The sequence below is a fragment of the Scomber scombrus genome, chromosome 17, assembly GCF_963691925.1.
Source record: "Scomber scombrus chromosome 17, fScoSco1.1, whole genome shotgun sequence".
NCBI lineage: Eukaryota > Metazoa > Chordata > Actinopteri > Scombriformes > Scombridae > Scomber > Scomber scombrus.
Genome location: NC_084986.1, coordinates 3,901,790 through 3,916,735, shown reverse-complemented (window position 1 = coordinate 3,916,735; position 14,946 = coordinate 3,901,790). Strand labels below are relative to the sequence as shown.

The 14,946-nt window shown below is 43.1% G+C and overlaps 1 protein-coding gene across 1 annotated transcript in view; it reads left to right on the top strand.

Moving 5' to 3' along the window:
- The window catches only part of myt1la (myelin transcription factor 1-like, a), a 72,837-nt gene that overhangs the window by 29,338 nt on the left and 28,553 nt on the right, over positions 1-14,946 (top strand). The window contains exons 7-10 of the mRNA XM_062437764.1: positions 1,728-2,355; positions 3,733-4,148; positions 7,386-7,520; positions 13,599-13,689. Of these exons, the coding sequence (XP_062293748.1) occupies positions 1,728-2,355; positions 3,733-4,148; positions 7,386-7,520; positions 13,599-13,689 (1,270 nt within the window). The remainder of the gene's footprint in view (positions 1-1,727; positions 2,356-3,732; positions 4,149-7,385; positions 7,521-13,598; positions 13,690-14,946) is intronic.

Below are 14,946 nucleotides of genomic sequence, written 5' to 3'. Positions count from 1 at the left end.
AGGGAGGCCAAAATGTCCCAAATGAACATCATACTGCATTGAAGAAGGCTTTAAACTAGCGATTGAGACCATAAACACATTTTGAAAACGTTTACTGAGATTATAAATCAAGTGAGAAGTTGGTGAATTCTCCATTGACTTGTATAGAGACGGAAGTCCTTTTGACACCAAAACGGTCGCCCCCTGGTGGCCTTTTGATAGAATGCAGTTTTAAGTTACTTCCGCGTTGGCATCATTTCAGAGGACCGGAGCTCCCCACCTGGTTTCACTCATCCTAAAACAGGCTGTTTTTGTGTCCCTCTCTTCTGATTGGCTGACTATTTTCTGAGTGACACATGCCTCGGCCAATCACAGGTCACAGACTGTAGCACACAGAGCACAGAGGAGAGGAGAGAAACTAGCGTGACCATAAATGACGGCAGTCACTAGTATCACGGCTAAAATGATACTAGTGCCTTAAATTAGGTAAATAACATAAATAAACATATTTAGTATTTTTTTAAAGCGGGATGAGGGGGGTCCAAGTGGAAACACTGAGAGTTTAGTTCTGACATCACAACCTTACAGACGTCCAAGCACCAAGTTTACAGTCATAGTTTCTTAATACAAGCTGTGTACATTTCTACCTTAACATTATTTACACAGCACCTATATCTGCTTTTTAATGAAAAAAGAAACAATAAGAACAATATGTCCTCTTAAAATGTAAACATGGTCATTTTAGGTGTTTGAGCAAACTCCTGATGATGTTTTTTATGAGGACGATCTGCAGTTTGATCTGTAAGTCCCATCATGTTTGAACAGAGTCGACATGAATCTTTTTCTATAAAAGGAAACAGAACAGATGAATCCAGCATTGTTACTGATTGCATTTCTGAACGGGGCTCGTATTCAGGTCCTGTTCTGGGTCAATCTGGTGTCTAGTCTCAGTCTGCATGCTGTTTCAGGTCTGCAGTGGGAGAGAGAGAGGAAGTGATGAGAGCTGCTGAGGCGAATCTCTGATAGACCAGACGCTCTGCGCTCTCTCTCCCCCTCCCCTCCCCTCCCCTCACACCCCTCACACCCCTCGTGTCCTCAATCGCTTCTGACAGCGCTTCACGAATAATCGGGAGAGGAGCTCTGCTGAGTTATTAACTACCACCCCCCTCCTCCTCTTCCTCCTCCTCCTCCCCTCCTCCCCGTTCGCCTCCTCGTCTCGGCGGACGTGTCACATGCGCCGTGCCTCGGCTTCTCCTCCTGAGGATATTTATGGCTCCCGAATCGGAGCACCTCACACGCCTCCCTTTTTCAATTTCTCTGCTCTCATTCGCCGTCTCTGTCCCCAAAATCAACAGCGAAGGCTTAGCGGGGAGAGCGGGCGCTTCGCTTGCACAGCTCTGGGTTGTATGTTTTTTGTGAGTAAACAGTGGATCATAATTGGGAGGGCTGCCGCTAATGTATTCAGGAATATATGAGAAGAAACTGGGTTCATCAATATTGCTGAGGTTATTAGAGACTTCATTTCCTTTTCATCTACTGGATTTTGACTCTATAAAGGAGCAGATAGTTATATTATCTACTAAATGAATCCCTTTCCTCTTTTGTTTTTGACCAATTACCTCCTGTTTATGTTGTTTATAGTGCAAAATACTGAAGCCCTCCTGATTGGTGAAAAGATTGCCTGTGATGTGTTTCGATGCCCAAACACTGTGAAGTTTGAGAGTTTTTGTTTTTGTGTTTCCTGCCAGTAGAGAACCACTACAAACCGAGTGGACAATCAAAGCTCATTCCAATACAAAAGGACGACAACAACAACAGCTGCGCCATCACCGCTGGCAACGTCAACGCAGAGGATTACGAGAACTACGACGAGCTGGTCGCCAAGTCGCTGCTCAACCTGGGCAAGATCGCCGAAGACGCCGCATACCAGGCCATGACCGAGTCCGAGATGAACAGCAACTCCTCCAACAGTGCCGGGGAAGACGACGACGACGAGGATGAAGATGGTAGTGAGCAAGGGGACAGAAAAGGCGAGCTGAGCGTCGACCTGGACAGCGACGTCGTCCGGGAGACGGTGGACTCCCTGAAGCTTCTCGCACAGGGCCACGGCGTCATGCTACCTGAGGATGGTTACCCAGAAGGCGTCATGATGGAAGACGGTTGCCACGCCAACGGCAGACACGTTGGGATCAGAGTTCAAGGCGACGAGAGCGAGGAGGAGGTGTGTCTCAGCAGTCTGGAGTGTCTAAGGAATCAGTGCTTCGATTTGGCTCGGAAACTGAGCGAGACGCAGCCCTGTGATCGCCCCGCCCTTCACGCCCTCCATCACCAACTCCAAAGCCAAGCGGACCCGCAGATGATGCATCAGCTGACCAGGTACAAGAGCTCAGTCCTCACACTCTAGGGCTGTCACTTAATCAAGTTTGACCAAAATCGATATGACCCCGCAATTTGTTCGAATTAATTCAAACGAGGTCGTACAGTTGGCGCTGCTCCAGTTGTCTGTGTTGCCCCGGACCTCCAATGGCTCAGTGTGGAGGTCAGATAGCAGGCGAAGCAGTAGATTTGTTTTCTTTGAAGACAGTTGCCTTTTACAAAGTCAATAAACAACCTAATCTTTAATCGTTACTTTGCCGTAACTCAAAATACTTCCACATGCGGCTTCTCAGATGTTTTGGTATCTTGATTGTTCACTCTGGATGACTCCGCTTTCTATTGTCCTTTAACAAACCAATATTAAACTACATTAACATTAGCTTAGTTTACGGACAGGTCAACAGGTCAAGCTAGTGAAGTTTTAAAGCGCCCTCTGCTGGTTCACAATGGAAACTACTTAAAATGATCTGATGCAGACTGCAGCATACATTTCAAACAGCTCATTACGGCTCAAATATGAACTTATTACCCCACGTTTGAACAAAAATGCTCAAATTTCAACTAAGAAGTGACAGCCATCACACACACTCACATTTCTATCCACATTTTTGTCACATTAAAGGTTTAAGTAACATGATATGCATTTGAAGGGAGATGTGCAGGTTGAGTTATGTCATGAAGCAGTTAGAGAGCAACGTTGCTCCAAGTTAAAGCTCGATTTATTTATCAGTACTGGTTCTTTGGTTCTCTGGTTCATTTTTTCCAAATGGCCACAATCATCTTCACTCAGAGTGAAAGGCCGACTATCATAGAGAGGGGACAGGGGGCAGATGAGATGTGATATCGTTTAAATAACGCTGCATACTTTCAGACAGTCTCTCCTGGAAGATATCGTGGTGTTGCACTCAGTTGCTCACATTAAAAGTGACAGAAATAATGAATGAAGAAAAAAAAGGAGAGCCGAAGTGAGAAGTTCAAATGCCGTCTCATCGCTCACCTCTGCACAGCTGGCCAAACACAACGTGAGCTGAGTTTGAATGTCGGCTTGAAAGTTGCAGGACTGAACCTGCACAGTCCTCACTAATTAGCCGTCAGGAAGGTGTATGGGAAGCTTCTGAAGGTATTTTACCACCTGACAGACATGTCTGAAAGCCACTTAGAGATTATCAGCTTCAGTGTAGCGTAAATTGTCATTGACAGTGTTTTCAGACAGCACACGAAATGGTGGAACAGCTGCTATTACAACCTGCAAAACTGCACCCAACTTCACTCTGTTAGTGTCGAGTAGAAAAAATCCTCAAAATGATCTTCTAACTCAGAGTTTTCAAGTGTTTTGTCAGTTATGGGTGGTCAATTCTTATCCTACTTACCTCTCAGTTACACCAGCTGCCTGCAGGGAATGTCGGATGATCCCAGATGCCTGGAGCGCAGCTACTCCGACATGGCGAACTTGATGAAGCTAGAGGAGCAGCTGAGTCCGGCGTCCAGAGGTTACCCGACCAGCTGCAGCCAAGAAGGCGACGAAGACACGACATCGGTGGCCTCCGACCGCTCCGACGAGACCTTCGACATGGCCAAAGGAAACCTGTCACTGCTGGAGAAGGCCATCGCCCTGGAATCAGAGAGGGCCAAAGTCATGAGGGACCGGATGGCCTCAGAGCACGCGATGCCCCGGCGGGATCACAATCATCATCGTGGCCACGGCGAACATAACCCGAGGCTGAGCACCACCGCCGAGGAGCGCAAGTCCAGAATGCATCACGACGGGATGAAGAGGGCGTACTACCCTAAAGGTAGGCAACATAAATCCACTATTCAAACTGTCAAATGAACCCTCCTGTTGTCCTCGAGTCAAGGAATGAAGGGAGGAAGAAGGAAAGAAGGAAGGAAGGAAAGGAGGGAGGGAGGAAGGAAAGGAAGGAGGGAAGGAAGGAGAAAGGAAAAGAAGAAGTAAGGAAAGAAGGACAAAGGAAAGAAGGAAGGGAGGAAGGTAGGGGGAGGAAAGAAAGAGAGAAGGAGGGAGGAAAGAAGGAAGGAAAGGAGGGAGGGAGGGAGGAAGAAAGGAAGGAAAGAAGGAAGGACGGAGGAAAGAAGGAAGGAAGGAAGGTAGGAGGGAGGGAGGAAAGAAGGAACGAGGGAGGGAGGAAGGAAAGGAAGGAGGGAGGGAGGAAGGAAAGGAAGGAGGGAGGGAGGAAGGAAGGAAAGGAAGGAGGGAAGGAAAGAAGGAGGGAGGGAGGGAGGAAGTACAGACGAAAGGAAGTAAGGGAGGAAAGAAGGAACAGTCAAAACAGAATGGACTCTGGAGAATCCTGTCTAACATCAACTTTAAGTCTTTCCTGCGTCATCTCTGATAAAAGTTTACATTTCTCAGCTTCCTGTCGCTGCTGTTTTTAAGATGCACACGTGTCAAGTTATGAAATAATCTCATCTGTAATCTGTTTATTCACCCACGTGGGCCGTTGCTCAGATATTTTTTCACATCTATAAAAGAAGAAGAAGAACTGTTGTCTGAACTGCTGTTTTCATGCCAGGACTATTTTTAACACGACGGCTGGTCTTCCAGAGGCAAATTTACTTCAGTCAGTCAGTCAGTCAGTCAGTCAGTCAGTCAGTCAGTCCCTCTGTAGTTCTACACATCAAACTACAGTAATGTTCACAACACCTGAATAATAATAATAATAATAATAATAATAATAATAATACATTTTATTTAAAGTGCCTTTCAGGGCACTCAAGGTCGCCTTACACAACATATCAACAACGATTTAAAAGAGCAAAAGGACACATGTAAGTGCAATAAAAAACAAATAAAATCAGAAAACTGCAGGGTGGATGACGAATTAAAGTGAGTATGAAAGTTTGAAGAGGAGGGTTTTTAGCATAGACTGTATATAAAATGGACGTAACATCCGTGACGTCACCCATTGGTTTGTGGACTGCTTCTCGGAAGCCAATAGTATCGGATCTGAGCAGCCACATCTTGAAAATTTCCGTTGCATGCTGGGTAAAAAAACACGGATTCTACTTATATGGGCATCAGGAGGAGCAAGAGGCGCCCTCCTGAACCTGTGAACCAATCAACCTGTCAATCACGACGTAGCCACGCCCCTAATGCATACCCTGCTTTATCGTCAAATGAACATCATACTGCATTGAAGAAGGCTTTAAACTAGCGATTGAGACCATAAACACATTTTGAAAACGTTTACTGAGGTTATAAATCAAGTGAGAAGTTGGTGAATTCTCCATTGACTTGTATAGAGACGGAAGTCCTTTTGAAACCAAAACGGTCGCCCCCTGGTGGCCTTTTGATAGAATGCAGTTTTAAGTTACTTCCGCGTTTGCATCATTTCACCAGACCAGGACCAGAACTCCCCGCCTGGTTTTTAGACGAGATTTGAAGATGGATAGAGAGTTAATGTTCCTGATGTCGGGGGGGGGGGGGGCAGAGCGGCTGAAGGCTCTGGACCCCATGGTGGACAGACGGGCAGAGGGAACAGTGAGGCATAGTGAATGAAACATATACATCTTGGTAATATGACTAAGCTATAAAACTGTTCTGAATCTTCACAGGACAGCTCACAGAGTAGACGATAAAAACATGTTAAACAAATATTCCCTGAAAACTGTTTGAACTCTACTAAAAAAAACGATGTTTCCTCTCCAAATTAAACCAAACTCACATCACCTCTCCGCATCATATTTGACCTGAATCAGCTTTTACTTCAATAATCTGACACCTGGTCAGCAGGGGGGAAGTTTATCTTGTCTGCCTGACTTATTATAACCCTCAATACTGAAGAGAACGCCGGAGGCTATCAGTGCTTGTATAGCAGGGTTAAAAAAAGAAACCCCAACACATTACTGTAACTTAAATGTCTGTTTTTGTCTTCCTTTGCTTTCACATCTCAGTGCACAGTGCTGGGTTGAATGAGAGGCTTTTAAAACCTGTTAAAACCCCCTCTGTGTTATTTCAGAGATGCTGTACATGGCTACTGATGAGATAATGGGCTCTTATTTTCTGTGTTCACGACCAACAGAGGGTTTTTTTTTTGTTTTTTTGTGCAGATGCATGGTTTTCCACTGACAGCAGCTTATGTTGTTAAAATAGGCCGGTGTGGGAACATCAGACGGCTCGCTTGTCAGGCATGAGTAATGGCAATCTGCACGGCCCGTTAGGAGAGCAAATCTCATCTGTGGGACGCTATCTGCGGCCTATTTCTCTAAATCCCAGTCAAATACAACCTCGCCACTGCTGGGAGGGAGGGGGGGAGGGAGGGAGGGAGAGTCGGCTCTGTGCAGTTATCAGCCTCCCAAACACAATCGGATGAGCTTCAGACTGCTACATTAGCGCAGAGGACGCCTTTGATAGCCCACAGGAAGTTTTTTTATTAGTCTACTGGAAAGCTTTCGTAATGTTGTGTCTGAATCTGAGCAAGGACAATATACTCGGGCCAATTTAAGGTGTCAGCTGACTCTTTTATTATTATTTTTTTTGCCAAAAAACCTCTCCACCTTTCGTCAAATCATAGCATAGCAACCGTAACTAGGCACGGCTGTCAGGTTCTTTGGGTTTATCAACATGCTGAAGTGATGTGAATGAGGCTGTAGGAAGAGTAAGAGGCAACTTTATTAACACCTAAAGCTGCAATCAGTAGTGGATTCATCTATAAGTTGCAGGATATTAAATTAATCGCCAACTATTTTGAAAATGTCCAAATTCTCTAATTCTTCATGTTGTGAATCTGCCACTATTATAAGAATTAAAAGCTTCACAGACATAGACAGTTGCTGCTAATTGGAGCTGATTCACAACCCAAATTGACCCAAGTCCACACCCCAAAAATCAGGCTGAATCTGGCAGCCGTGGAGCCGGAGCTGGCCCATATTTCATCCTCTGGTGCCAAAAAAAACATCCGATTGTGTCGACACTCTGCTGCTGTTATAACCTGTTGATTCACCATCATCATCATCACCATCATCATCATCATCACCTCTCCTCTCACTTCCTCCTCTGCTGTCCTCTCCAGACTCCTCCAGGGGCGAGAAGAAGGAGAGCAAGTGTCCGACGCCAGGCTGCGACGGCACCGGTCACGTGACGGGTCTGTACCCGCATCACCGCAGCCTGTCCGGGTGTCCTCACAAAGACCGAGTCCCGCCTGAGAGTAGGTTGCTCTGCCTGGATGTTTTGCTGCACTGTAAAAAACAAAAAAAAAGAAAAGCTTTTAAAAAACTCAAAAATTAACAATCTGACAAGTCATTGTGACAGTCTGATGTTTGTAGAGTTTATTATTGGAACATTTCTAAAGAGCGGAGGCAGAAATAATCTTATTGTTTGAGTTTAATCTCAGAGTTAAGTTTCTTTCCTCCCTTCCTTCTTTCCTTCCTCCATCCCCCTTTCTTCCTTCTCTCTGTCCTTCCTTCCTCCCTCCCTCCCTCCCTCCCTACTTCTTTCCCTCCTTCCTTTCCTTCCTTCCTCCCTTCCCTCTTTCCTTCCTCCATCCCCCTTTCTTCCTTCTCTCTGTCCTTCCTTCCTCCCTCCCTCCCTCCTTCTTTCCCTCCTTCATTTCCTTCCTTCCTCCGCCTTCTCTCTTTCTTTCCTCCCCACTACCTTCCTCCCTTCCTTCTTTCCTCTGTCCTTTTTTCCTTCCTTCCTCCCTTCTTTCCTCTGTCCTTCCTTCCTCCCTTCCTTCTTTCCTTTCCTTTCCTCCCTTCCTCCCTCCTTCTCTCTTTCTTTCCTCCCCACTGCCTTCCTCCCTTCCTTCTTTCCTCTGTCCTTCTTTCCTTCCTTCCTTCCTTCTTCTTTTCCTTCCTCCCTCCCTCCCTCCCTCCTTCCTTCTTTCCTCCCTCCCTCCCTCCCTCCCTCCAACCTTCCTTCCTTCTTTCTTTCGCCCGTCCTTCCTTCCTTCCTCCCTTCCTTCTTTCCTCTGTCCTTTTTTCCTTCCTTCCTCCCTTCTTTCCTCTGTCCTTCCTTCCTCCCTTCCTTCTTTCCTTTCCTTTCCTCCCTTCCTCCCTCCTTCTCTCTTTCTTTCCTCCCCACTGCCTTCCTCCCTTCCTTCTTTCCTCTGTCCTTCTTTCCTTCCTTCCTTCCTTCTTCTTTTCCTTCCTCCCTCCCTCCCTCCCTCCTTCCTTCTTTCCTCCCTCCCTCCCTCCCTCCCTCCAACCTTCCTTCCTTCTTTCTTTCGCCCGTCCTTCCTTCCTTCCTCCCTTCCTTCTTTCCTTTCCTCCCTTAAGATAATTAGCAATGTTAGCTTAATGTCAAAATTAAATGGCAAAGAGGAAACTCTGGCTTATGATTTAGAATAAGTAATGACGTTTCATTTTATTTCATTTGGTTTAGTTTAAATTTAAAGTTGTTAAAATAATAGATAATGAATAAATAGAATACAATTGTTCTAAATATTCTTTCTATAATCTTTCTTTCTTTCTTTCTTTCTTTCTTTCTTTCTTTCTTTCTTTCTTTCTCCTCCTACTTCTTCTTTCTCTTCTTCCTCCGCTTTCTTTCTTTCTTTCTCTCTTCTCCAACTTCTTGTTCTTTCTTTCTTTCTTTCTTTCTCTTTTTTCTTTCTTTCTTTCTGTCTTTCTTTCTTTCTTTCTTTCTTTCTTTCTTTCTTTCTTTCTCTTTTTTCTTTCTTTCTTTCTGTCTTTCTTTCTTTCTCCTCCTACTTCTTCTTTCTCTTATTCCTCCTCTTCCTTCCTTTCTGTCTTTTCTCCTACTTCTTGTTTTTTCTATCTCTTCCCTTCTTTTTCTTTCTTTCTTTCTTTCTTTCTTTCTTTCTTTCTTTCTTTCTTTCTTTCTTTCTTTCTGTCTGTCTTTCTTTCTTTCTTTCTTTCTTTCTTTCTTTCTTTCTTTCTTTCTTTCCTTCTTTCTTTCTTTCTTTCTGTCTTTCTTTTCTTTCATTTCAAGTAATTATTAGCATAAGTCCACTTAAATACACTGTAGGTGATGAAATATGTACTATGTATCATTATTTTGTGGTTACACCTTTTGACATTTTCAGGAGCATGAATGGTGCAAATATAATTTTAAATGATATAAAACCAACTAAAATACTAAATGTACCTTTTAACAAACCTGATGCTGCTTTTAAAACAATTTTTCTAAACATATTTTTGAATTGATGATCTTACCAACCCTTATGTATGTAATTCAGCAGCTAACATTTATGCCAAGTTTGCATTGTTTTATTATGGCCGTATAATCTCATTTTTATTCTGTAATGATAAAAACTTTTCATCTTTCACATCAGTTTGCTAAATGTAGTTCCTAGTTGGAGATTAAATGTAATATTTTAAACTATTATATTTCTCATTTGGTGAAAAGAGGCACAGAAATCTGCATAAACCTCCACTGCTGGGAAAATGAAAATGAAATAATAACTCCAAATCAGTCAATTCAGCTAATTAAAAGGAGCCGAACTGTGTTTATTTGCTATTTAATGGGTGTAAAAACACTCCCCAAGACATTCTTCCTTTTATGGTAATAAGATTATTTCTGCCTCTGTGAAATTTTTGCAGCTCTGAAGACGTAATAATGAATCTTTTATTACCTGATCTGGCAGTATTTGGAAAGAACTGTTGTCCTTTATTATCACATATCATGTCTGCCATTAAATTTAAGATATATAACTTTATTTATAACCACAAATTCTTACTTTAACTTGTGTTTTTTTATTGGTTAGATCACGATAATGTCACAGAAAACTCTACAAATCCAGATAATTCTCTCTTTAAATCGAGAAGAATAAATATTAAAAAAATAATTTAACACTGACTTCAAATGACTTGTCGGATGGATTGTGTGGCAGTGAAAGTTGGACAATGTTGGGCATGTTAGCCGTCCACCATCGTGCATCTGTCCTGCATGACTCTACATTTGTGTTTTGGCGTGTTGGAAGTGTTTTATAAAGAAAAAAAGAAAAAAAGTGGGTTTGACTTGGTTAGAAGAGGCGGAGCTAAAGCCTTAAACCTGCTGAGTTATGATATAAATTGACTTGAAATGTGATAAATTATAATTTAGAAGAACATATTTAGTTGTGACATCTTATCTGAACCATCGGAGGAGCAAAATTAAAGACGAGAAATCAGATTTTTAACGACAGTTTCACTTCTATAAGTTAATCTTGACCCTTTTTTTAAGTATCTGAAGTGTTGAAGTGAACATTTTGCTGTTTCTGCTAAGCTGTTAAAAGTTGGTCTTATGTTTACTGTGGCACCAGAGAGAGAGGGTTGGTGGTTTTTTTTATTTATTTGCTTTACTTTCCGTGTCTTCCTTTATTTTCTTTTTTCTTCCTCATCATCATCATCACGCTTGCTTGACGTCTGTTTTTTTTGTTTTTTTTGTATCTGTGTTGCTAATGTTGACGTTAACGCTGAACAGCATGACGAATCAGTTTAATTCACCTGCTGGCTGTAAAAACTCACCTCAACCTGCATGAGAACACCTCCGAATATCCGAACATGCTTTAAACACAACGTTCATTAAACTCTTAAATTAAATTAACTGGATTCACCTTGGTGTGGCAGTCTGAGCTTTAATAATACTAAGTGGTAAGAGATTATTATTATTATTATTAAACATCCTGTTGTCCTCAGGTCAAGGAAGGACAGGAGGAAGGGAGGGAGGAAGGAAGGAAGGAAGGAAGGAAGGAAATGAGTAAGGAGGGAGGGAGGGAGAGAGGGAGGAAAGGAGGAAGGAAGGAAAGGAGTAAGGAGGGAGGGAGGGAGGGAGGGAAGGAAGGAAGGAAGGAAAGGAGTAAGGAGGGAGGGAGGGAGGGAGGAAAGGAGGAAGGAAGGAAAGGAGTAAGGAGGAAGGGAGGGAGGAAAGGAGTAAGGAAGGAAGGAAAGGAGGGAGGGAGGAAAGAAGGAAGGAAGGAAAGGAGGAAGGACAGGATGAAGGGAGGAAGGAAGGAAGGGAGGAAGGAAGGAAGGAAAGAAGGAACAGTCAAAACAGAAGGGGTAAATTTGACCCGGGAGGACGACACAAAGGTTAAACAGCTGTTGCGGCCGTAAATAATCTAATTCGACGTAAAACAGAATACAAATAAAATATATTACAAATATAACAAAAAATATCCAAGTTATGTGTTTTTTTTTTGATTTTAGCCAAACTAACAAATGAGAGTCTCATATAATTGAGTTTATGGTAATAAAGCAAAAGTTTACCTAAAGTTTCACAATTTTGCAAAACATACCCAAAGTCCTAATTAATCCAGGTTTTTTAAATTGAAGTTTGAATGATTTTAAACAATAGAAAATATTTTGACAAAATTAAGCATTTTGGCATGTTTGGAGTGCATGTGACATGAAAACATAAACACTATAATATGCAATATTAAACAGTTACAGTGCAACAACAGGAAAATATGGAAAATACAAATATACATGTGCATAATATAAAGGAAGTTCCAGTGTATACAGACATGCATGTAAAGGAAGGAATGAAGAAAGGAAGAAAGGAAAGGAGTAAGGAGGGAAGGAGGAAGGAAAGGAGTAAGGAGGGAAGGAGGAAGGAAAGGAGGGAAGGAAGGAAGGAAAGGAGTAAGGAGCGAGGGAGGGAGGGAGGAAAGGAGGAAGGAAGGAAGGAAGGAAGGAAGGAAGGAAGGAAGGAAGGAAGAAAGGAAAGGAGTAAGGAGGGAAGGAGGAAGGAAAGGTGGAAGGAGGGAAGGAAGGAAGGAAAGGGGTAAGGAGGGAGGGAGGAAAGGAGTAAGGAGGGAAGGAGGAAGGAAAGGAGGGAAGGAAGGAAGGAAGGAAGGAAAGGAGTAAGGAGCGAGGGAGGGAGGGAGGGAGGAAAGGAGAAAGGAAGGAAGGATGGAAGGAAAGAAGGAAAGGGGTAAGGAAGGAAGGAAGGAAAGGAGTAAGGAGCGAGGGAGGGAGGGAGGAAAGGAGGAAGGAAGGAAGGAAAGGGGTAAGGAGGGAAGGAAGGAAGGAAGGAAGGAAGGAAAGGGGTAAGGAGGGAGGGAGGAAAGGCGTAAGGAGGGAAGGAGGAAGGAAAGGAGGGAAGGAAGGAAGGAAAGGAGTAAGGAGCGAGGGAGGGAGGGAGGGAGGGAGGGAGGAAAGGAGGAAGGAAGGAAGGAAGGAAGGAAGGAAGGAAAGAAGGAAAGGGGTAAGGAGGGATGGAGGAAAGGAGGAAGGAAGGAAAGGAGTAAGGAAGGAAGGAAAGGGGTAAGGAGGGAGGGAGGAAAGGAGTAAGGAGGGAAGGAGGAAGGAAAGGAGGGAAGGAAGGAAGGAAAGGAGTAAGGAGCGAGGGAGGGAGGGAGGGAGGGAGGAAAGGAGGAAAGAGGGAAAGGAGGAAAGGGGTAAGGAGGGAGGGAGGAAAGGAGGAAGGAAGGAAAGAAGTAAGGAAGGAAGGAAAGGAGTAAGGAGAGAAGGAGGAAAGAAAGGAGGAAGGAGGAAGGAAAGGAGGAAGGAGGGAAAGAAGTAAGGAAGGAAGGAAAGGAGTAAGGAGGGAGGGAGAGAGGGAGGGAGGGAGGAAAGGAGGAAGGAAGGAAGGAAGGAATGAAAGGAGTAAGGAGGGAGGGAGGGAAAAAAGAAGTAAGGAAGGAAGGAAGGAAGGTAAACTTTTAAACTTTTAAATATATTCACATTATACTATAAATTAACATAACATATAAACAGATAAACTAAACTCAAACACAATATTCAGTCATCATAAATCCACCATATGTTCATCTTCCCACATGTTCCTTTTCTCTTCCATCTGTGAAGTAGATTCTTTTAACTGTGCATGACAAACTTTAGCTTCCAGTACGCCCTCGTCTCATGAAATTTCATGAAATGAGCACAGTGATCAAAATGCAAATAAAGAATTGTGATTCCCCGGCAGGAAGGAAGGGGATTACACGGCAGAGAGCAGAGGCAGATATAGTTGTGATTAAACACATCGAGATGCGGAGATTCGAGGAAAAAAAGTTTTAACGTATTATTTGCAACTTCTGATGAAAACTTTGATATTTTCTTTCATCTAAAATCAAAACATGCAACTGTTAAAGAGCATAAAGTGAAAATTTGAGCCTTTTTTTGCAGGTAAAATGAGTTTACTTCCTGCTGTTGATGTTGATGCACAATCCTCTCGCTGAGGTTTCCGTAACAACACTTGAATATCTCTCTGTGCTCATTTTGTGACATCATCACGCCGCTGTCTGTACTCTGTGCATGCCCTAACCGTCGTAGCTGAAACGCCCGGTAACTCCTGTCTCCTCCTAACCCTCCGCTGTCTTTCTCACCTTTCCTGTCTGTCAAAGTCCTTGCCATGTATGAAAATGTTTTAAAGTGCCCTACTCCTGGCTGTTCTGGACGGGGTCATGTCAATAGCAACAGGAACTCTCATCGCAGGTGAGTGAGCGGCCTCGAGCTGGGCCGCTAACAGCTGCATATATAACACCGCCGACATGTGAGAGAGAGGATGATTTACAGATTACTAGTTACTCTATTTAAAATGTGATAAGTAATGTAACTATTTCAATTACTTAGTGATCCCATTAAGCACTAAAGTCTAAGTCCAGCTGTTTTTCATGGATGCTGACATGATTAATAAGGGAGATCATTTCTTATAAAGCAACATTTATCTCTATATTCATTAGTTCATGTAGATTTTGGAATGATATTTGATGAATAATAAATAGGGTTTAGTTGTTACTGTGACTCAATTTAAGCCCACGTCATGATTTATTTACTAAATATAAACAAATATTGATTTTAAAGAGTTAAAAACATCAATATATGTATTCAGTAACATGTTAAATATTAAATAATGAGGAAAAAACCTTCCTGAGTAAAATCTTAACCCTCCTGTTGTCCTTGAGTCAAGGAAGGAAGGGAATAAGGAAGAAAGGAAGGAAGGAAGGAAGAAGGAAGGAAAGGAGGGAGGAAGGAAGGGAGGAAAGGAAAGAAGGAAGGAAGGAAGGAAAGGAGGGAGAAAGAAAGGGAGGAAAGGAAAGAAGTAAGGGAGGAAGGAAAGGAAAGAAGAAAGGACGGAGGAAAGAAGGAAGGAAGAAAGGTAGGAGGAAGGTAGGAAGGAAGGTAGGACGGAAAGGAAGGAAGGAGGGAGGGAGGGAGAAAGGAAAAGAGGAAGGGAAGAGGGAAGGAAAGAAGGAAAGATGAAAGAAGGAAGGGAGGAAGGAAGGATGGAGGGAAGGAAAGAAGGACGGTAGGAAGGAAAGGAAGGAAGGAGGGAGGGAGGGAGAAATGAAAAGAGGAAGGGAGGAGGGAAGGAAAGAAGGACGGTAGGAAGGAAAGGAAGGAAGGAGGGAGGGAGAAATGAAAAGAGGAAGGGAGGAGGGAAGGAAAGAAGGACAGAGGAAAGAAGGAAGGGAACGAAGGAAGGATGGAGGAAGGAAAGAAGGAAGGGAGGAAAGAAGGAAATGTTAAAACAGACGGGGTCAATTTGACCCGGGAGGACGACACAAAGGTTAAAGGTCTGACTTCAGATGTAACCTCCTTTGTAATCATCAACATTTTCATCAGTAACTATAAATAACTAACAGATTACATTTATATTTATTTTGTAATTAAAACACGTAACGCCGCTGATCTACAGCACGAACACTGTGAGCTTTATGGAAGAAGCTTTGAGATGAAGCTGATTACTGA